This window comes from Ciona intestinalis, chromosome 9, assembly GCF_000224145.3.
Source record: "Ciona intestinalis chromosome 9, KH, whole genome shotgun sequence".
Classification (NCBI taxonomy): Eukaryota; Metazoa; Chordata; class Ascidiacea; order Phlebobranchia; family Cionidae; genus Ciona; species Ciona intestinalis.
This window is the reverse complement of record NC_020174.2, coordinates 3,735,473-3,757,962: the sequence shown is the minus strand read 5'-3', so window position 1 is coordinate 3,757,962 and position 22,490 is coordinate 3,735,473. Positions and strand designations below refer to the sequence as shown.

At 34.3% G+C, this 22,490-nt stretch overlaps 4 protein-coding genes across 4 annotated transcripts in view; 2 read left to right on the top strand and 2 right to left on the bottom strand.

Annotated features, from left to right (window-relative positions):
- LOC100180685 (vesicle-fusing ATPase) overlaps positions 1-7,152 on the top strand; it is a 9,513-nt gene extending 2,361 nt beyond the window's left edge. The window contains exons 7-17 of the mRNA XM_009861483.3: positions 560-655; positions 1,250-1,415; positions 1,778-1,852; positions 2,378-2,565; positions 2,897-2,992; positions 3,439-3,549; positions 3,751-3,997; positions 4,531-4,610; positions 5,017-5,151; positions 6,266-6,435; positions 6,636-7,152. Of these exons, the coding sequence (XP_009859785.1) occupies positions 560-655; positions 1,250-1,415; positions 1,778-1,852; positions 2,378-2,565; positions 2,897-2,992; positions 3,439-3,549; positions 3,751-3,997; positions 4,531-4,610; positions 5,017-5,151; positions 6,266-6,435; positions 6,636-6,654 (1,383 nt within the window). The 3' untranslated portion in view covers positions 6,655-7,152. The remainder of the gene's footprint in view (positions 1-559; positions 656-1,249; positions 1,416-1,777; positions 1,853-2,377; positions 2,566-2,896; positions 2,993-3,438; positions 3,550-3,750; positions 3,998-4,530; positions 4,611-5,016; positions 5,152-6,265; positions 6,436-6,635) is intronic.
- Positions 7,153-7,646: 494 nt separating this feature from the next.
- LOC100178317 (4-coumarate--CoA ligase 1-like) lies at positions 7,647-11,999 on the bottom strand. The gene is made up of 12 exons (XM_018813175.2): positions 11,662-11,999; positions 11,025-11,235; positions 10,239-10,345; positions 9,997-10,072; positions 9,522-9,657; positions 9,090-9,255; positions 8,868-9,036; positions 8,719-8,816; positions 8,585-8,656; positions 8,354-8,509; positions 8,062-8,224; positions 7,647-7,814 (listed from the first exon to the last, which is right to left on the bottom strand). The coding sequence occupies exons 1-12, from the start codon at positions 11,758-11,760 to the stop codon at positions 7,696-7,698; spliced, it is 1,572 nt and encodes a 523-aa protein (XP_018668720.1). The 5' UTR covers positions 11,761-11,999; the 3' UTR covers positions 7,647-7,695.
- A 930-nt stretch (positions 12,000-12,929) lies between these two features.
- Positions 12,930-17,069, bottom strand: LOC108949768. Its single transcript, XM_018813344.2, has 9 exons — positions 16,933-17,069; positions 16,018-16,223; positions 15,526-15,628; positions 15,257-15,454; positions 14,902-15,047; positions 14,490-14,552; positions 14,116-14,219; positions 13,554-13,704; positions 12,930-13,274 (listed from the first exon to the last, which is right to left on the bottom strand). Exons 1-9 carry the CDS (start codon positions 17,003-17,005, stop codon positions 13,227-13,229), a joined length of 1,092 nt encoding a protein of 363 aa, XP_018668889.1. The 5' UTR covers positions 17,006-17,069; the 3' UTR covers positions 12,930-13,226.
- Positions 17,070-19,745: 2,676 nt separating this feature from the next.
- LOC100179092 (60S ribosomal protein L18) lies at positions 19,746-22,357 on the top strand. Its single transcript, XM_002130181.5, has 6 exons — positions 19,746-19,866; positions 20,142-20,228; positions 20,287-20,394; positions 21,077-21,175; positions 21,738-21,861; positions 22,160-22,357. Exons 1-6 carry the CDS (start codon positions 19,864-19,866, stop codon positions 22,303-22,305), a joined length of 567 nt encoding a protein of 188 aa, XP_002130217.1. The 5' UTR covers positions 19,746-19,863; the 3' UTR covers positions 22,306-22,357.
- Positions 22,358-22,490: the final 133 nt, after the last annotated feature.

Sequence of the window (22,490 nt, the reverse complement as noted above, 5' to 3'; positions counted from 1 at the left end):
ACCCCCCCCCCCCCCCCCGCTTTTAAACAAAGACAAATTTAAAAAAAAAATTTTTCATTAAACCCCCCCCCCCCTTTTTTTTTCTGGCTGCGCCACTGCCTGTTTGCTTGAATTTTTATCATTTCTGCAAAATTTATCAAGTTCTGAATGATATTATTTTAAAGTATTTTTCTTAACAGTAGTTTTTTTAAACATTTTTATTTAAAATTGGGTTTGCATAATTTTCCTTTAGTATTTTACCTATAGCGTGTTTTAACAACTGTCGTTTTGTTTTTATTTCCCATCTCTTCACTGAATTAACGAATCAACTATTCTAGTTATTTTAAAATTTTACCTATAGCGTGGTTTAACAACAACTGTTTTGTTTTTATTTCCCATTTCTTAACTGATTCATTGTATTATCTATATATTCTAATATTTATGTAGTTTTATTTTAAAAAATGTACAAACCAAATCTAGGATTGCTATGTTGATATTGTATCATGTTCATGCAGGGTATTTCTAGCAATTCAATTGTCATATACTCATATTTATTCATAGCATTGGCTTCATTTTTTAGATTGTAAACGGTCCTGAAATCTTGAACAAATATGTTGGAGAGTCAGAATCGAATATTCGAAAGTTGTTCGAAGCTGCAGAAGAAGAACAGAAAAAGGTGATTTTTTTTATTGCAGCATTGTTGTTTTTGTTTTTTTTATTTTCTTATTTACTGCATGCTAGCTAAAGTAATATTATATATTACTGACATAGTATATTGTTTTGAACAATTAACAACAGTCTTTAAGAGTCGCAGGGATACAGGTATATTGTTGTTTAAATATTCTTTGTTTACTACCAAATGAGATGAGAAAAGAGGATGAAAAAATGACCCATGTCTTACTATGTATATTACAGTAGTTATGTTTTTACAGTAATGCTGTTTTACGCCTAAAAACTCCACCAGTGACCCATACTTTAACATCATACCTTAATCATAAGTCCTAAACATATTTTAAGTTTGGTGTAAAACTTGTTTATTACATATCGAACTAAGAAATGACTTGACTCACTATAAAAGTATGTTAGGTGAATGAAACATAAACAAAACGCTTTGAAAGACAACTAAAACATACTGAAAGTGATTGCATTATTTTTGTAATATACCATGTGGCAGTAATAGTAATAGGGTTGATAGTGACAAAATGGCTTCAGTGCCAAGATAACAAAATAGAGCTACTCTAAACAATAATTGTGTAATACCTTTTACCAGCTTGGAATAAACAGCGGTCTACACATCATAATATTTGATGAAATTGATGCCATATGTAAACAAAGAGGGAGTGTGTCTGGTGCATCGGGTGTACACGATACTGTGGTCAACCAACTGCTTTCGAAGATAGATGGAGTGGAACCACTCAACAACATTCTGGTCATTGGTGAGAATTTTGTGGATAACGAGACTTTAGTCTTATATATATTGTGTACAAAGTCTTGAATGTGTATGGTATCTTTCAGTTCTCAGGCATTGGTAAATGTTAGTGCCAGAGGAGTCCTGCCGTCTCGACTTTTTCAACAAGGGTGACATTGTATGTTTTGCTACCAAATTAAAAATCAGCCGTGAATAAAAACAGCTTTTACCTGCTCTAAAAAATATATTTTTTGTTAAAATTAAAAAAAAAGATTTTATACTTTAATTTTGTTACAAAAAATCCGAATTCACTTTTTATTTTTTGTTAAAATTAAAAAAAAAAGGATTTTAAACTTTAATTTTGTTACAAAAATCCGAATTCACTTTTAGGTATGACGAACAGACCGGATCTTATTGACGATGCTTTGCTTAGACCTGGAAGGCTAGAAGTAAAGAAAGAAATAGGTGGGTAATGTTGCTGTATTGTGTATATTCAATCATGGGTGAAATGATATTGCGATTCCTGGTACACTGTTAAAATTGGTGTGTGTATTACCTTGCATTGTTAAACAGTTTAGTGTAGGGTTTTCCAATGCAGATGGGCTGTGTTCGGTATGCCTGATGTATTTGCAATTCACTATAAAAATAGGTTTAAAATCTTGTTTTCTGCATTATATTAATAGCAAAGACAGAGGGGCATACCAACAAAAAAAATTAAAAATTGTAAATAGGTAGAGAATGAGATGGTCAAATGTGATATAATAAAGGTATTAATATACAAGTTTAGATTTTTATTGGTACGTTCTTTTAAAAGGCGTTCCCTATATATATATATATATATATATATATAGTTTGCAAATTTTAAATAATATAACACATATTATTAAGGCCTATGGCTATATTACTTAGTAATTATAATTTGGTAAACAGCAACTTTTTTAAAAGTGGCACGAAAATTCAGTCTGGATCATTGTTAAACCCTGCTTCCAGGACTTCCCGACGAGAACGGGAGACTTGAGATCCTCAACATCCATACGGAAAAGATGAAAAGCTCAGACATGCTTGATGACGATGTCAACCTCCGCGAAATTGCGCAACTCACCAAGAACTTTAGTGGTGCTGAACTTGCTGGGCTTGTGGGTGCGGCACAGTCGTGTGCATTTGTTAGGCATACTAAGGTATATAATATATATATAGTTCATAATTTTTTTTCATAATTTATTCTTGAAATTCTTATTCTGAATGTTGATTTTTTAATATTGTCTTAGACGAGTCTTTTTAGTACCCTCGGTTTCATGTTATTATTTTTTTTAACGAAATTTAGGAGGACTTTTTTAAAAACACAGAAAAGTCCTTAAACAAAGACCTCATTGATTATTGGGTACTTTATTGATTAAAATTGCACTTCTTTTAAAAATAGCTCTTTCGATACTTTTCCAAATTTTAATGATGTTGCTAAAAACAACGCTATTTCAAACTAAAATTGATATTTTATTGATTTATTGAAAGGCTGGGAGTAAAGTAGAAGTTGATCTTGACACAATCGATGAATTGAAAGTTTGTCGGGCAGATTTTATGGCTGGGTTGGAAAACGACATCAAACCAGTAAGATTACAAAATATTTTGACTCACTGTTTATTTAGATTTAGGAGCACAGTATGAATATTTTAAGAATAGGTATGTTGCATAGTTTTATAATACAAATACACCCTGTGCATTAGGTGCAGTTTACATGCATTTAAGACCTAAGGTTCTGGTTTATATTAAAAACCACTTTACAAAATGATTTGTAAAAATTTTTTGTTACATGTTTCTATATTATTTTTACACCTTGTCCATTTTACCTACATTTTATTAAGACTTATGATTTTGGTTTATATTTAAATCAATCTACAAAAAGTTTCATAAAATTCTTTTGTTACATATTTCTCTAAATATTTTTACACCTTCTGTTTCGGCTGCATTTTACCTACATTTGATTTTAAAACCTAAGATTCTGCTCTAACACAATACATGTTGTTTCGAATGTTTATATTGATTTCCCTTGTTAGGCGTATGGTGCTAAGGAAGAGGACATTGAACGTTTTATGAGGAACGGGGTTCTTATGTGGGGGCGACCTGTACAAACTGCACTTGATAGCGGGGATCTTTTGGTCAACCAGGTATATTTATGTGAGAAATCATTTTTTTCAACATTTTGGGTTGTCTCAGTTAAAAAGAATCAATAAAAAATACTTTTTCAAAGGACATTTAAAAATTACTTTTTGTACATCATTAAAATTATGATTAATTTTGATTTGTATATCATTAAAATAATGATTTATATAAAGTTTTCCAAATAACGGCTAAAATTTTCTATAAAGGTCCGAAACAGCAACAAGACACCTCTTGTTAGCGTGCTTATCACTGGAGCAGTTGGATGTGGAAAAACTGCTCTTGCTACCAGGATTGCACTTGATTCTGGCTTCCCATTTCTAAAGATCTGCTCTCCTGGTGAGCTTGTGGGTTTCTCGGAAGCGGCGAAATGCCAACACTTGAAGAAAGTTTTTGACGACGCTTACAAGTCACAACTCAGCTGTGTGGTGATTGACGATATTGAAAAGCTAATCGGTGAGGTTTGAATTATTTATGTTTGTAGAGATTAGTGAGTTCGTTGGAAGTTAAGTGTCTTTCTAATCACAAAATCCAGTGGTTGACTGTTGGATATTATTTCTTTAATTTTTTTTTAGTCTAATTCTAAATTATTTAAGTTTTTTGTAATTTTTTTTATTTTACTTTTTTGTTTTAACTTTTATATCAGTGTTAAACATATTACACTGCTACAGTTAGTATAACACCAAAAACATTAAACTATGTATGTTACTACCAAGGGCATATATGGCCTTGGGCAAGATGCTTAAAGGAAATTGCTGCAACCCAGTGGTCACTCTGAGTCTATGGTGTCGAAAAGCCAAGAAAATCATAAAAATATTGAAAATATCTCTGCAAAATTAAATACTTGGTAAAGTGATCACAGGGCACAGGATAAATGGGTTAAAATTGAACATAAATGAACATAAAATGTGCATTTCATTCCTCACTATATGTATAGCCTATAGGTAAAATTAATTTCGAAAGTTTTCTAAATAATTTTCCTTTTTAAGATTATAACCCGATTGGTCCCCGATTTTCAAACACCGTCACACAAGCCTTGATGGTTTTATTTAAGAACCTACCACCACCGGTAAGTCAAATCTTTAGGAATCTATCAGTATGAACCTCATGCATACTTTATGAGCTGTAGTAATTAGTTATGAATTATTAAACTTCAAAAGCTACCCTACTCAAAAGGACAATGATTTTTTTAATAATCAAAAATGCATGAATTTTTAAAAAATTTTTTGGGGGTGAAATGGTATGAATTTTTGTAATGTTTTTTTCGAGGGGTAATTAATAATATTTATAAGTTATTACAAAAATAGTAGAATTTTGTAATGTTTTTTCAGGTGTAGGGTAATATATTAATAATTATAACAAAAATGGTAGAATTTTGGTATGTTTTTTTTTCATGGTGGAGGGTATAATTATTAATTATAAGTTTTTCTATGCTGCAGAAATAATTTTTTTATCTTTTTTTATTTTAATGATAGAAACGTCGCTTGTTGGTGATTGGGACTTCCAGTAACAAAGATCTTCTGCATGAAATGGGAATGGAGAAATGTTTCAGCTCGCATATACACGTACCATGCCTATCAAAGGCCCAGCATATTACCACAACATTAGAGGTAAAAACAATTTGTGTTTGCTGGTTAGTGTAATAGCTATACTATGCATAGGCGCCAAACCTGGGGTGGCAGGGTAGGCAGGCTGACTCTTGAATTTTCTGCACTGTATTTATTATTAAATATAGGAACCAAATTTGTTCTCTAGTAATGCATGTCTAACTATCCTTGCATTTTACTAAAGTATTATGTAAACTTGTGTGATTTAGTTTGGTTTATCAGCGATTTACATAAGATTTTTTTTAACATTTGCTCTTATATTCAAGTCCCATTTGAAAAGCAGCATAAAATGTAACCATATGGTTCAAATCTCTTAATAAGCTCCATTGAAATTTCTTAATCAGAAATGTATCTCAAGGGAAATTGTAATCAATACATTTAGATAGGTTTCTTTATAAATCAATACAGAAATGCTTTCATATAATTCACTAATGTACAATCCATAATATAAAAGTGTTATGTTACAATTTCATATTCCTTTGGATTTTTAAACCAGGATTTGAAGTGTAAAATTGTAATTATAAAGGTGTTGGTCACTGGTCTGAACGGTGTTGTCTCATTTCATTTTAGAAATACTTCTACCTTGCCAGAGAGAGCAGTAACCTTAAAAAAATATTTTGTAAAAAAATATTTTATTGCATAAGAACAGGGTACTGACCAATCGCCTACCCAAATAAATATCTTTTTATTCTAATTTAAAGTTAAAACAACTTAAGTATAAATATATATACCACAAAAAATGTAGCATATTCTCACACAGACATAGGCATCATAACTTTTGTATTTAAGCGAAATATAAGGTGACTTTGTTAAAATAACAGTTAAATTCATAGTCAATAACACAGAAAACATCATTGAATAATGTGGTAAAGCAGTATGCTTTAGATGTTTTAGGAATACAACTAGCAGCAGGCTAAAACCATTTATAAGAGTAAAAGTAGTGTTCTAAAACATACCATGTCACTCCTGTTTCAAAAGTGGCGATGATATTTTCTTAAGCACCCCTTAAAAGGTTTGCTAAAGTGTTCCAAGTAAAAAGTTTTTTAAATTAAAAGTTGCGATAACCCATAAAGTTATGCCTATAAATTTTTACAAACTTTTTTCTCATGTCACCCAGCTATTGGATGCTTTCACTCCCGAAGAACGATGTTCGATTGAACGCCTTATTAGTGGTCGTTCTGCATGGGTGGGCATAAAATCGTTGATACACATGGTCGGTACAGCGGAACAAGCAGAATCAACAATGCGTGTCCCGACTTTCCTCACTTTGTTAGAAGAAGAAGCTCAGTGAGTCCATCTAGTGACTGTTTTTTAATATAAAAAAAGTTACAAAATTTAAGGTAAAAAAAGTTTTGAAAAAAATTAAACTTTTTTTACATTTTTAAAAATAGCATTTTTAGCTTGATGATGAGCACAGAGTGTATATAGCAATTGTGTATGGTATGTCTTACTGGTTAACAGCTAAAAACATTGTAAACTACACGCAGGTTGCAAGAAAGGTCATGATGTTTTATTGGATCCACACACTTCATCTCACCTGTATAGGGTGCTGTAAATTATCTTACTATCAGTATATCTTTATATAGTGAATGAAAACATGTTTAACAACAATCCATTAATTTTTAGGTACTTTATAAAATTCAATTTGACTCTCTGTTTATGAAGCTAAAATAAAATAAAAATGGGGAACCAGTATTAGCAGTCTAATATTTACCCAATTTTGATTAGTACTGCCCTTAGTTAGGCGCTAACTTTTTAAAATGCAGGGGAGGCAAAAACGTTGTTGCCATCGATATTTAGTTTCAATATTTAATATAGTGTAGAAAATTACAGGGTAGGCCTGCCTACCTCGCTACCCCAGGTTTGGCGCCTATGGTTATGCCAAAACTGGGTATTTTTATGCACAATTTTGGTAGTAAACAAATTATTCCTTGGTGTGACGTGCTTAGATGTAGTGTGTATTGTTGATCACTTGTGCAATAAACGTTTATTGATCTACCGCTACTAACTGTACAAGCACACAGCTCTTAAAACTAAGTTTGTTTTAGTATTTTACAGGAATTATGAAACTGTTAGAAATAATTTGACTCTAGTCTGTGAACAGAAGCCTCTTCTATTCATTGCTGGTTGATATAAGTCGTCTGTCCCTCACAGTTATAACTATACAACTCAGTTTATCACAACGCAGTGGACTTTCTTACCCTAACAATATTTTATTAACAGTTTCTTAGCAGTGACCATGGGGTGTATTCAGCTACGCTACACAATATGCTGTGCAGTTAGAAGTGCCTAACTTTTAATTAAAATTAAAATCCAAAAAGCTTTCATTTTTGTAATAACAATTGGTCCAACTGTCCTGGTCTTGCTGTTTTATCAAAGAACAATAAACCAGCTACAAGACATCAGATTTTTTCCCCTTACCCATCTACAAGACATCAGGTTTTTTAACCTGACCTGCCTTAAACTAAACTATACATACTGAAAATAACCCAAACCAGTACACATACTTTTGTATTTACAGTAATACTTTGATTATTCACACAACTTCTACAGTTTACTCTCAACAGACCGCAGTGACCTTCTGATAACCTTCCCACTCTGTGCTTTCGGAATCGAATCTCGAAAGATAATACCTCCACGCAGTTGCTTGTAACTTGACAGGCGATCTGTTGGAAAACAGCATTAAATTGCTTTAACATAATGAAAAATATTAGGGCATAGGTTAAGATGGGACATTTTTTTATTGTATGTTCTATTCTCATTTGGTAGTAAAGAAATTACATTTTCGCGACTGTAAAAATGGGTTAGTAAGTGTTTAAATTTTAAAACAACATTAGGAAATATGGAGTTTGGGGTGCATTTAGTATCCCTACCCAACATACACTACTATATGTGAAAAGTTAAACGTTTTACCTTTTAAATACTCGTGCACCTCTGAGGCGGTCAGAGATTCCTTCCTCTTTACTATAAAAGCTCTCGGAAGTTCTCCCGCTTCATTATCAGGCACTCCAAATACTGCTGCGTCAGCAATTTTAGGGTTTTCAAATAGAACGCGTTCTATCTCGGCCGGTGATACCTGTCGTTTAAACAGCAAAATAAACGAACTGGGTTTAACTTTTGTTAAGAGCAATGAGTTTGACTAATTTATTTTAGCGTTGCGGGGTAACAACAGTCGTTAAAACATCGGTATTATATGTTTCTTCACCTGAAATCCTTTATATTTGATCAAGTCTTTCAACCGATCTACAATATAAATGTAACCTCTTTCGTCATAGTGCCCAATATCTCCACTCCGAAACCAATTGTCTTCATCAAAACTGTTCCTTGTCGCTTCTGGAGCATTGTAATAGCCCATAAATACCTAAAGGACACATTAAAGCAATGTTAGTTTGGTGGACTTTATACCGTTAAGAAAAGTTTGTATGCTGTAGCTTACCTGAGGCCCCTTGTACCGTAACTCTCCGTCTAGATTCGGACCCAGTTCTTTGCCAGTCTTAACATCTACAACCTGCATTCATGTGTCAATATAACAGTCCAAAAAATATGACAAGCCTATATAGGCTATATTACCTTCACTTGCAAATTAAACGCTAAACGACCAACTGATTCTTTTGGACAGTCCGGCTCCAGACAACCTGACAGTGGCGCGGCTTCACTCATCCCATAACCTGTATAAGCAAACAATTAAGTTCGACAGTAAAGCTTGCGGGTCCAACAACATTGGTTTATCTTGACGGTTTTCCAAAGCTCCCTCAAGTTGTCACCAACTTTTACTGGCAAAGGGGCTGCTGCAGACAGAATGTATTCCATGGACGACAAATCGTACTTTTGCAAGTTTTCTTTTGAAAACGCAATCACCATTGGTGGTACAAGAGGGGCGTGTGTAATCTAGAGTCAAATCATACTTATAAATGTCCACACATTAACGTACACTGATGTACCTTGTACTTTTCTATTGCGGCAAGGCTGCTCGAAGCTTCAAATTTAGTCCCAACTATGAGTTTACAGCCTTGCGTGATAGCGCTGAGAGATGTGACCATTCCAAACATATGAAACATTGGTACAATGCAATAACATATTCCGTGGTTGGGAAGCTTTAATGTGGCTCTGGATGTAATTATAAACAATTAACTCACACAGAATACAAAGGGTGAACATATATGATAAATACTTAATCTTCGCATGACGGGAAAACGTTATTCGTCACAACGCAGCTGTTCTTTTTCATACACCTCGTGCCCGCTTACGAATTGCCACGTTTGTAACTTTGTGAAGTGATGTTTTTACTATATGACTAACAAACACTTTATTAGGCATATAGCGCATGTAAAAATATTGCTATATCGCTTGCTAAATGAAGTTTATATACTTACGACCATAGCAAGGTGTATGCAGTATATATAGCTTGAGAATGTTGAACTGCTTTTGGTTTTCCAGTGGTCCCGCTAGAAAACGGGAGAACAAAAGGTGTATTGCTAATGTCTCGTTTGGACGTCACTGGAACGTACTCTAAAAACAAGCAGAGCCACTTTAGATGCCTCTATACCGAGTTGTTATTTAAAAACAGCAGGGGCTGTTGGAGGTTGGGGTAAGATTGGACATGTTTTCATTCTATTTTCTCGTCGCATTTGGGAGTAATCAAAAACTGTTTTATGATAACAATACTTTATATGTATATATATTAGGGTGGGGGAAGATGGGACACCTTGAGCACATAATATCCTGATCAGGTTTTAAACAATTACCAACGGTCTATGGAAGCCGAGAGGATACGGTTTAATAAATCTTTGAATGTTCCTTGTGTGTCCCATCTTTCCCCGCCCTACCATAGTTAATAGTTATTTCTACCTTTCACAGAAGATTCTTGATTTAATGATTGCCGTAAGCAGATATATTTCTCATGTTTTCCAAGCGTCGCTATTTTCTGCAAAACATTCAATATGAACGAATGTAACTTACTTATTCTTGTGCGGCCGATTTATTATGAGTCGTTATAACGCAACTGTTATGTTTTATAGGAATAGCTCTCAGATATGCACTACCACGTTTAATCTTTAATGCACCAAACATTGGGAACAGTTGTTAATAACCTTGATGGCAGTTACAGCTTCTGAAACATGCTCCAGTTTTTCCACGATATTTGAATCGGCAATTACAAGTTTTGGTGCAACAACATTGAACTGATGAATCATTTCACCTGGAAGTTTAAATGATAAATAAAAACAACTTATTTATAACTGCGTCACGGGACAACGACAGTCGGTATATAACTTTTTGGGTAAATATATTTTTGGAAATTTTTCATTTTTGTTTTATTTAGCTCACAACTTAATCGACAATGAGGGACTGCTGAAGCATTTACCGTGCTTGCTCAAGGAAGCACACACGCGCACTATGGTAGCAGCATCGAGCCTCGAACCCGTCAACTTTGCGCTTCAGGTGAGCGTGTTAACCCGCACGTTGCCACCGGCCGGGAAATTAAATAACCAATTACCGGAATTATATAACGACTGTTTATTTAGTTTCCGAACGAATTTAAACCCTTCTAATGTATATGATATATTATAGAACTGGTTCACGTATAGAGCATCATATATTACAGTATGTCAATTACCATATAAATAGACAAATAGTAGAGTGGGGAAAGATGGGATACTTTTTCATTGTGTTTTCTCGTCCCATTTAGTAGTAAACAAAGAACAGGTAAAAATTATAAAACCGTATCCTCACGACTCCCATATAGACTGTTGTTAATTGTTCAAAAAAACAGGACATTAGAATTATGTGATAAAAGTGTCCCGTCTTCCGCCACCCTTCTATATGTACTTTTTTAATATCGCAATTTTAGGTTGAGCGCGGTTCTGATGAATACTTACTTTGTGTGTGTTTTGGATTACAGGTTGTAACACTCACACCCAATTCAGCAGCAGCTAATAATAGCATTAAATACTCTGCGCAGTTTCCACAGCAGAGAGCAATAACATCTCCGTTGCCAATACCTAACTTTATTAGTAGGTTTGCATATTTGATTGAGTTGTCATGTACTTGTGAGAAAGTGTAGCTTGCTTCTTCGTTTCCAATATCAACCTAAAGTTAAAAAATGTAATGTCGGGTAATGTGATTTGGTCATCATAATATTCATCTTGGTCAAAATGGTTGTCATCAAATAAAGATGTTACATTTATAGACATGCTGAATGAACCCTGTTAAATATTATCTTTGATAAAATAGAATAAAGTGTTGAAAGTATATGTACCAGTGTCGTGGTATAGTGGTTATAGCGCGCCTATACGCCTCTAACCCAGAGGTCACAAATGGGTTGTCCAAATTTATTACCAGACAAAAAATCCCTAAAAAACATTTTTTCCAAAGTAACATTAAGGTAACTCGTAAGCTATGAAATCGAACATTCGTGTTATAACGACTGTTGTTTTCCAGCCACGCGTGGATAAAGTAAGTTACATTCAAAGAAAGCTTTGTAGATCTATAGCTATATATTTATCCAGCGCTTACCAGAGCTATATTCTCTCCGAAGCCCTTTAGTATCGGAAGATAGTAACTGCTGTAGCCTACACTTGGCAAAGGCAAATCATTAGGACGTGTCAGCACCATCTTACCTAATTTTCTATATACTTCTAAAATCTGACTGGGTAATCATTAACTGCAGCAATGTGCGCCAGTTTTAACTCAGTTTACAGATGGTTTACCACGGAATCTACACCGGTTCGTCGAACCGTGACAGTACGAAATACACTAGTGTCGCTATATTAACAATATTAATCTTATGCTAAAAATGCACTATAAGCCTGCGGCGCTATAATTTAGCATATACAAACAGATTCGAAAGACTGGACATTCCATATAATACTACATGTATCCATGGTCTACTTAATATTTATGTATCTCAGTAAATTGACAGATGATTACTGAGCAAACATGTTATCATATATACGGTTTCGAGTAGAAAACATACGTTAAAAATTGTGTATGCCAAGTGACACAAACGTTTTTTGCAATCTGCAATATCTTTTTAAATGTTCCTCATCAATCAAGTCAATTGGTACGTATTCATTATAACTCTACTCTCTTAATGTTTTAATTTAATGTTGCACTAAACAGTAACGATTGACAATTTTACAACGATTATCCTTACATGCAAATTTTTACGTGCTAAATCTATTTTAGCATATAGCCCCGAGAGATATTTATTATAAGGTAGGCGTACAACAGACCTAACTTGCTTTGTTTGTATTAAAGTGAGTTTTGTTTGTCTGTTATAAGCCGGTGGTAAATTATAGATATAGTGAACAAACAAGCGTAACGTCAAAATGTGAATTAAATGATACCGTATCGACACTATACCGACAGAGTATACAGCGTTATTAACGAGTTGAGTGAAACAAAGTATATAGTAGTGTGGGGGAAGATGGGACACATGTTTATTCTATTTTCTCGCCCGAATCTATAGTAAGCAATAAACATTTAAAGAATTATAAAACCGTATTCTAACAACTCCCATAGACCGTTGTTAATTGCTTAAAACACGATCATTATAATTGGGTATTATGTGCTGTAAAATGTGTCCCATCATCCCACTCTACTATAACATATATATCCTCGCGTGGCGTGCGCTGGGAACGACCGTCGTTTTAACACTGGGGTTCTGTTTCATGCACCTGTCTGCTTATACGAAATACAACATATATATTATGTAATTTTATGGGTGATTATTTATTTTGATTTTGACATGATTTAGTATCGCTGACAATTTAGACAAACCACGGATATAAAGCAATTAGAATAAGGTTTTTTCCTAGGTACAAACGCGCCCACATTGGTAGCAGCGTCGACCCTCGAACCGGTTTCATCTGAGGTAGTGGTAGCCGCTCCAACCCCTTTACCATGGCGTTGGGCGGTCCATAGCTTTCCATTGACGTGCACAGTGCTTTTCACATAGTCTGTAAATACACGGTATGCCTCCGTTCATTAGGCGAACTGACTGAATGTTTCAACGCAGAAGTATCCAGTGTGACGTCGTACTTGGTAACGAATTTTCATGTTGCTTGAAATTACATTTCTCACTTCACGTTTCTAGTAGTTATTGGAAGTTTCCGTAAAACAGAAAACTGTGGGAAAGGATTTACTAAATTAAACGAAGAAATACTGTCATCTAGTCCTTTTCTCTTAGTACCATGGGGTGAGATATAGGAAATCGTTAGCACCTAAATCCGTTATTTCCTGATCGTGTTTTAAACAATTCACAACGGGGTATATATAGGTGTTGCAAGGATACGGTTTTATAATTCTTTGAATGTCCTTTGTTTACTATCAAATGGTTTGAGAAAATAGAGTGAAATAGTGTCCCATCTTACCCCCACCTCACTATAGCATGTTTTAGTATATACCTGACTTGTTGATAATTCTATTGGTATCGTATGAACGAGCCACGTTCTTTCAAAAAAATCAAAATTGTGACCACATCTTGTCCAAGTCCTGTACCCGATAGCATGATTCAAAACGTTGTGGGATCTCTGGTTCGGCCCTGCTTTCATTAAACTAAAAGGAAAATATTTTTTTAATTACAGTCGGTTTAGGAATAAAATATTTATAGTAGGGTGGGATAAGACGGGACACCTTTAGCATATAATATTCAAATATTCTGATCGCGTTTTGAACAATTAACAACAGTCTATGGGAGTTGTGGGGACACGATTTTATAACTCTTTGAACGTTTTTTGTTTACTACCAAATAAGACGAGAAAAAAATAGGAAAAAGGTGTCCCATCTTCCGCCACCTTGTTATAACCTAATTAAAAAAACCGATAGCGACGATCGTATTATTCAAAAATGAAGAGAAAGGAGTCAACAGCAAAACGACAGTAGTTAAAACACGTATGGATAAAAAGTGTTGATAATAACGTAATTTAAAAAGCATGGTTGTTGAAGCCAATCACGAATATTACTTACTTTTCTATTTTTAAATGAATTCGATTGCTTGGTCTTATTAAGTTAGTTTGAATTAAATTTCTTAATATTGGTTCCCAGTGGTCGTTTTTCGGGTGAAGACGTTCCTAGAAATACAAAATAATATAATTATTGTTGTATGTATAGTATGCTGGGGGTAAAACTTGACTTGTTTTCATTATGTTTTTTTCGTCACATTTGGTAGTAAACAAAGAGTATATTTACAGAATTGTATAAGTGAGACCCCACGACTTAAATTGCGTTGTTTATTGTAAAAACAAGTTTGGGAAATATGGGATCATACATGTGTTTTTCCATCTTACCCCACGGTAATATATATATTCATTAAACAGAAATAAAGTGTTAAGTTTTCTTACCCTGAGCATAAACGAAAGCCCGATAAATCCTAACTTCGGATGCTGTTCATGTGATATTTGGATCTACAAAAATATAAGACTGAATAAGATCAATTGTATTTATATTACATATAACGTAACTTTAAAGTAGGGGGGGTACAGGACACCTTTAGCACTTAATATCTAAATAACCTGATAGTGTTTTAAACAATTAACAACGGTCTATGGAAGTCATGGGGATACGGTTTTATAATTCTTTGAATGTTTTTTGTTTACTAACAAATAGATCGAGAAAATAGTCTGAAAAAATGTTTCATTTCCCCCCTACTACATATCATTTTGAAAACGATAGTGATGGTCATGGTCTGTTAAAAAACAGAGAGAAGGGAATCAATAACAGCAAATCAACAGTTGATAAACTAAAGGTACCTACCTCTCCTGCCCAGTAACTCGACTGAAACGAATGTCTCGAACCAACAGTTGCTGACTTGCCCCAAAATACATCCATATGTGTTACGTTAAGCTCTACTTTATTTTCACTCAGAATCGTTTGTACGGACGAAAGCGGGCGAAGCCGAACTAAAAAACAATTTGAGATTAGTAAACAATTGAACTGTCACACAGCAGGTAAACGGTTAAAATACTGGCATATACGGCTGTTGGTGTATAGTAGAGCGGGGTAAGATGGAACACGTGTACAGTGTGACAATCGTGTGTAAATCGCAACGCGCGGATCAGTTAACGATATTGAAAATAATAAAAATAAAGGTTAGTAGTCAATTAATTACCAAAATGTTCGCGCCTTTCTATAACCCATTCTGTTTGAGGATAATTCATCTCCCAGCCCCATACACGCCCATTGCTGTGGACTACTTTTGCAAGGGCGAGATCGTCCAGAAAATGGGAACATTTTAATTCATATTGTGGCAACGAAACTGGCCCGTCAACAATTTCAATTTCTCTGACTTCCGGTTTTAATTTCAAATCTGCGAAATGTATGCGGTTAAAACAAAATATAAAAAAAGTGTAAACGCTCGTTTGTATTTATACCACTTACGTTTTATGCAAATAAAGTGCTGTCTTGTTTCGCAGTTAGTTACTTGAAACTGCTGGATTTGGTCGTTTGGACTCAATACAGTGCACCGATTCTTGTCGAACGACTGTGAAAAGCAAACTTTGGTTACACATTTAACTATATAAAGAATTCGATTAGTTTATGTACACTGTACTTTGTACAGGACGTAAGTTATATTAGGACTACGAGTTTACGTTGGCGTGTAAGATTAAATATTGGCATTCAACTCCTATTAAAAAGATGTAAAGCCACATATGTCCTTAAATAGAATTAACTTTATTTCTCCAACCGCTTTCCATTCATGCAAGTAAATAAAACTCCCTTGGTCATCAAACAAGGCCTATGGTTCATAAAATAAAGAAAGAACTATTCTCTTCTCCCATAAGCAAACAAATTTAAAATATATTTAACTAAGTTTTTAAAGTCCTTCACGAAAATTTTTAAACAAAAGAAAATGTATGAAACATAACTTACTGGTCGTGAAATATAAAACAATGGCACAGAAGAAGTGCCATTGCTTCGTCTTCCAGCAACTAGACTTAATCTTGTTATCAGATTTTCATCAAGTTGATTAAAACTGAGCAAACTGGATCGTTTACCCTTCCAACGTTGGCAAAATCTCTCAGCTTCCGAATAAGTTTTGTCGAGATAAAACATGCGCACCTTGTCGGTTATTGCTCCTTAATGTTTAAAAAAACTTGTTAAAAATGTCAAAATATGGGCGTGAAGGACAACGCATTGTGACCCCTTTTTTTAAACTCAGTGTACATGCCTAATAGGCTGTGGAAAGATGGTCCATGCTTTAATTCTTTCTTACCGTCCCATTTGGCAGTTGATAAAATTAATATTTACAGAATTATATAATCGTATTTTAGTAAATAGTTTTGCATAAGAAGAGCACTTATAAATTTAAATATATATATATATATATATATATATATATATATTATAAATAACGTTTGGTTTCATACAATATCCTGAATATACAACGCTAATATTACCGATAATTGATAATAGCATTATTTTTAAATCGTGCAAGCATCAAACAAAATTTGTCAATTTATTATTACATTTACGTTCCAACCGATGCAGGTAGATTCCACCCCCGCGTCCGTCTTATATAGCAATGAAGTGTAAAATTACAGTAAGTTATATAGAATGCCATTTATGGTAAGGATCAGGAGCTACGAAAATGTTTAACAGACAAAAATCAAGTCAAACCAATTGTTGTAATATATAACTGTTACATTTTGTCAGTTACGTTTTCGTAACACCAAACCTTTACTATATTTCTTTACACAAGAGTCGTCCAACTCTATGAGCATCAGATTAGGGTTAGATTTTCAGAATTTATTACGTCATGGCATTTATATTAACATTTATGCTTACCCGTTTGGTGGCAAACGGAGAGACAAATTAGAACTTGAACAAAACTCGCTATAACAATTGAATTTAAATTCATTGTTTTTCGTTGTCAAGCTTTCTATTTGCTAACTAACCAGCAGTAACTAACTTCTATAGGATTAAAAGAGCAAAATGTTACAAGCAGTTATAACGTATGCAACTATATACTTTTAATATCGTTCGGAGGAATTCCATATTTGACCTAAATATTTGTTACTCGGCCGTACGTCATATTCATTGCGTATGTTCGACAATAAAACCGCATCCTCCTCCACTCTTTCAACTCAATTCCAATTAGCGAATATGGAACGCTAAGTATGTCAAAAAGTAAACTGTCTGAATAACTGTCATCTTCGAATACAGTAACCAAATCTTAAAAATCCTCTACAATTACACTCAGAAGGTGTCTTTTAGAGGTGGATTTTGAATTGTGGAGTGGAGTGTTTGCCTTTATATACCGATCACACCCACCACTGCACACACGCCGCACTATTTCAAGAATTAAAATAACGCATTATGCTTTTCGATACCTTTTTCGTGATGCTTTTAGTTCAAGTCAGATTATTTTTCTGAAGAAAATATTTATAGCATCACACACCATTCAAAGTTTTTTCTGTGACGTCACAGTAAACGTATATTACTAATGTTTTGGATGCGTCATTCCTTCTCATTACATTATTACATCTCGGTGACAAATATAACACGAACTGCGCTGCTTGCCTATTTCGTAAATTGATTTCTTTTTTTGTAATAATATTTTCAAGGCTACGAGAGTAACATCACGTACAAAAGTCCAACCCTGTAAATCTGTGGGAACTTTCGTGGTCGCTTTTAATTAGAAAAAGTCGCTTTAAATTCACGTTTCTCGTGTGTGGTACACCTATCCCGAAATTAAGTCGTAGATAAAGTTTACGATTAGGATTTTATTAATTGAAGGTTTGTTTCACTTTAACTGCGTGCTATTTAATAAAACAACATATTATCCTTAAAAAGCATCTCAGAATTTGTTGGTTTTAACATAAAATAAAGAAACAAGACTGCAATGAAAGGGTACACCTATATGTGTTATCACAAATTCGTAGTATACTGTATGGGAAAATGGGACATCTTTAGCACATAATATACAAATATCCTGATCGTGTTTTAAACATTAACAACAGTCTATGGGAGTTGCGAGGATATATGGTTTTATAATTTTTTGAATTTCGTTGTTTACTACTAAATGAGACAAAAAAACAAAATTAAAAGTTGTCCATCGTCCCCCACCTGAATATAAATAACTTATTTATCCTTGCGTGGCAACGTCAGACGTTATAACACGGAAGTTCTCTGTTTAATACGCACACATTGTGCCCACTGACAAACTAACACATATATAACTTCGTTATTTAGATAATGAATTCCTAAGAGAGCACTGATGGTTTCGGTCAATTTTTGATTAAGTGCCACATGCGTCCACAAAGAACACACCCATGACGCAGCCTTGAACCCGTATACACTGTTCTATAAAAGGCAGGCGCGCTAACCACTATGTCATGGGGAAATGTACAGTTGTTATTTTCGCTGCAAGGTATCTGATCTGTAACAATTTCATGCTCCAATGCGTAAAGTATTGCTATAGGCTACTATATACATATGTTTTGTGCATGTGAGTTTTTGGTTTGCTTTATCAGCGTATATAAAACGATAATTTCGTATCACGAAAGTCGTGGAACGTAACTGCAAAGTTTGGAGCCAAACAAAACACTCATGCTGTCACGTATCTAGACGCGGCAGCTATCACGGCTTATGTTTTTCGGCGCGTAATTGTTGCGTATGTAGGCGTGTTGCAGTCCGTAGTACCATAGTTACTGAATATACTATGGTAGTACATTATACAAGGGTGAACTAAACTTAACTACGTGTTGTTGTGAGTAAGAGGAATAATCACGACGTTCAGCTGCGGGGATTGAGGTTCGAGAAACTTCCGATATACTTTTGATAGTTAATTCCAAATAAAACACGTCCGTCACTCATAAAACGTGACAGTATCAAATAACAAAATACTTTTTTAGTGATTTTTGCTGGTCATAAAGAACAGCCACCTTATAGTGCTTATATGACTTTCAGGTTAATCATTTAAATCCTTGGTATTGAGCTAGGTACAGTATTTTTTATATCCTATGACCTATATGCGAAACATAATTACTCAAAAATAAATAAATGACGAAAAAATTCTCGGAAACATTCTTAACCTCTTAGGCGGGTGTTTAGTTTCATCCTGCGTTATGCCCACTTAACCAGTTACCACGAAATAACTTTGCAGGGTGATATTTTATATTCTTTGTTCGGTTTGTGGTTTATCTTATTTTTTTAAATATTTTTTATCCCACTCGCATACCAAAACATGTATGATAAAATGGGGTAAGATGGGTCATGTTTTTTAATCTCTTTTTCTTGTCCATGTTTTGTCTTTTACGTTTTGTTAACTATACGACGGAAAGTTGTTCGATTGGTTGTAAACAGGCTAACAGCAACGTAGTTACGACACAGTCGATTAATTGCTTACTCTCCAGTTTACCAAGCCCACAGACTGATCGTACAATTTTGTATGAACCGTATAAACGCAATGTTTTGTTACTTACCACAAACTTGGCTAAGATCGTTGTAATGTAGATGTTGTGATTTTAACTGTGAGAATAAAATGTTTTACAGTTATGTGCCTGTTTAATTAACTAGTGTTGCGTATTTTACATTTAACCATATCTGTACAACGTGACCGCACGGTGAACTTTAGTGATATGAAAACATTGTAGCTCTGTTTAAACTTGGGAATAAACCTCGTTTGCGAAGTTTAGCTTTTTTATATGATTTCTATAGATTCTTAGCGGCGAGTCTGCGCCGGAGACTAAATTGTTCTCTTCACGGACGTGCAACATGGTAGGAACACGATGTTTTTTCTTTATTTATCTATTTCGTTTATTTTACCATTAAAAGCGAATATTTGTTTGAAACTGATTTTATGTAGCGCTTAAATTATCACTATTAATGTTTTGTACGTTTTGTAAGCTTATAGGTTAGTCTTTAAAATGGTATCAGAACCGCTTTATCAGCGCAAGAAATTTTTGAAAAAATCGTTTCTTCCTATTTCATTGAGCACACGTTTATGGATTATATTAATAATAACATTGCATTTAAATGTTATTTTATCATAGGGGGTTGACATCCGCCATAATAAAGACCGAAAGGTCGTCCGAAAAACTGCCCGAAGCGATGACATCTATTTGAAACTTCTGGTCAAGGTATGTTGGTTAATATTATTGTGAAGTCCTTTCTTACATTTGTTGTTGTTGTTGATAGCTCTACAGGTTCTTAGCTCGAAGAACAAATGCTCCGTTTAACAAAGTTATCCTGAAGCGCTTGTACATGAGCAGAAGCAATCGTCCACCAATGTCTATTGCTCGTTTGGTAAGTAATACTTAACCACTGATGTCATATATTTTAGTAGTTTGTAGGCTGCCGTTGAGCTCAGCTACGGTGTGTTCGCCTTTGTAGTCATTTAATTCTGTAGGATCAGCCTAACAGTTAAAACTGAAAGCGGGGCCACAGAGGGAAGCTGCAAAGGTCGAAAAGTAAAAGTTGAAGAAGAAAGGAAAACAAAAATTTAATAGCTAAAAGCCTAATGTACCGAGGAAAATTTGTTTTTTATCCAAAATAGAACAAATAAACAGTTCTCCAAAAACCAGTACCTTCCACCAATTTACCTCCGCCCATTCGCCGGTTTCCCTCTGTCCTTTAACCAGTTCCTCTCCGTCCCCAGTTTCTTCCATCCCTTCACTGGTTTCCTTGATAAAAGGCCCGCAATCATATCTACATATAGCAACCTGGTAATAATTGATAGAAAATGATCTTTTTCTGGAATTGGGACCGTCCATTCCCACCAGTTAAAGGGAAAATAATATATATAGTGTACATAGTTAAATAATAAGTAAAAATCTCCCAAAACGGAAATGTCCTTAGTGCAACTGTAAGAATTCTCAAATTTTACTTGTAATTTATGCCTTAAACTTTTAACCAAATAAAGTTAATTAATGCTCTAATTTATTTACCTGAAAATGGAATATTATTTTATAGAAAATATGTATTACAGATTCGAAACATGAAGAAACCAGGAAACGATGTGAAAACAGCAGTTGTGGTTGGAACAGTTACCGATGATAAAAGAATCTTCACTGTGCCCAAGCTTAATGTAAATATCTATATAAAAAATAAGCAGGTTGAAGACAGAAGTTCATGACATGAATTGTTCAGTCCAAGATAGTGTCACTGTACACTGCGGCACACTGAAATTCATTTTATAATGTAAAGCCACCCCTCTAGTATACTAACTGATTATTGCAAGAGATCCCATCTATATTTACTTCCTATTGTATTATTAGTGCAGTACAGTTTTTTTTTGCCTTTGAACTAAATTACTTTTTAATAAATCTAACTGTTATACAAGACACTGTAAAACAGGGGTTCCAAACCTGGGGGACATGAGAATGACCCTTTTTTTAAGCGGGCCCATGGAAAAATTATATTTTTTTCCATTCTAACACAATATAACAAAATAAGTAAATTAAAATCATTGTATCATTCTAATTATCAGTTACTGTATAAACATTTTTTTAAATTAAAATGACAGTAATTTTTTAAGGTCGGCTCCTGTAAAAAGGTTGGGAACCCCTGTTCTTAAATCTCACCATGCATACAGTGTGCTTAAGAAACTCTTGTATTATAATACCTAATATGATGTTTTATTATACTAGGTTTGTGCACTTCGTGTAACAGAGGGCGCACGAGCTCGTATTCTTGCTGCAGGTGGAAGCATCATCACACTCGATCAACTCGCTCAAAAGTCACCAAAGGGACAAAACACAGTTCTGTTGCAGGGTATGTAGAACCGAGTAGAAGTGTGTCTATAAATTAATAATTTTGTTGAGAAAACATTGATGCACTGCAATCTTCAGAAGAGACAACAGTCAATTTGAGTATTGTTAACGTTTATCAAGCATACCTGTATAAAACTGAACTAGAACAACATTTCATCTAAAAATTAAATAAAGTTGTAAACTTCTAAAATATTAGGCATATATTAGATTAGATTTATGTTGCTTAGTGCTTCAAAATTTTGTGTTTTACCCAATACTTTTGTAAAATGTGTACCCTAACGCAACTGATATCTTTTTAGGACCACGAAAGGCCCGCAAGGTTTACAAGCACTTCGGCAAAGCTCCAGGCGTGCCACATAGTCACACCAAACCATATGTGAGATCCAAGGGACGAAAGTTCGAACGTGCTCGTGGTCGTCGCCACAGCAAGGGATTCAAGGTTTAGAACTACAAACCTGTACGTGGCTTGAGCTAATAAATAAGCTATCCACCCGTGATTTGTTATTTGTGTCAAGTTATGTGATTCATTTTTAGTCAGACGCTTCTTCGGACTGCTGCAGTGGCAGACTTTCCCTTTATTAATTGGTAATTTTAGTCTTGTTTGAAGAAGGCAGCAATTTTCTTTTGATT

Bases quoted from the DNA above. Each gene is read 5' to 3' on its own strand.
- LOC100178317 (XM_018813175.2), bottom strand. From the start codon at position 11,760: ATGGTGCTGACACGTCCTAATGATTTGCCTTTGCCAAGTGTAGGCTAC. The intron at 10,346-11,024 runs GTAAGTATTCAT...TTAAACTTCCAG, and splicing joins TAATCCAAAACACACACAAA to GTGAAATGATTCATCAGTTC. The intron at 10,073-10,238 runs GTTATTAACAAC...AATGTTTTGCAG, and splicing joins AAGCTGTAACTGCCATCAAG to AAAATAGCGACGCTTGGAAA.
- LOC100179092 (XM_002130181.5), top strand. The intron at 21,176-21,737 runs GTAAATATCTAT...TTATTATACTAG, and splicing joins TCACTGTGCCCAAGCTTAAT to GTTTGTGCACTTCGTGTAAC. The intron at 21,862-22,159 runs GTATGTAGAACC...ATATCTTTTTAG, and splicing joins AAACACAGTTCTGTTGCAGG to GACCACGAAAGGCCCGCAAG.
- LOC108949768 (XM_018813344.2), bottom strand. From the start codon at position 17,005: ATGAATTTAAATTCAATTGTTATAGCGAGTTTTGTTCAAGTTCTAATT. The intron at 14,553-14,901 runs GTAGGTACCTTT...ATATTTTTGTAG, and splicing joins CGAGTTACTGGGCAGGAGAG to ATCCAAATATCACATGAACA. The intron at 14,220-14,489 runs GTAAGAAAACTT...TTGTATTTCTAG, and splicing joins GGCTTTCGTTTATGCTCAGG to GAACGTCTTCACCCGAAAAA.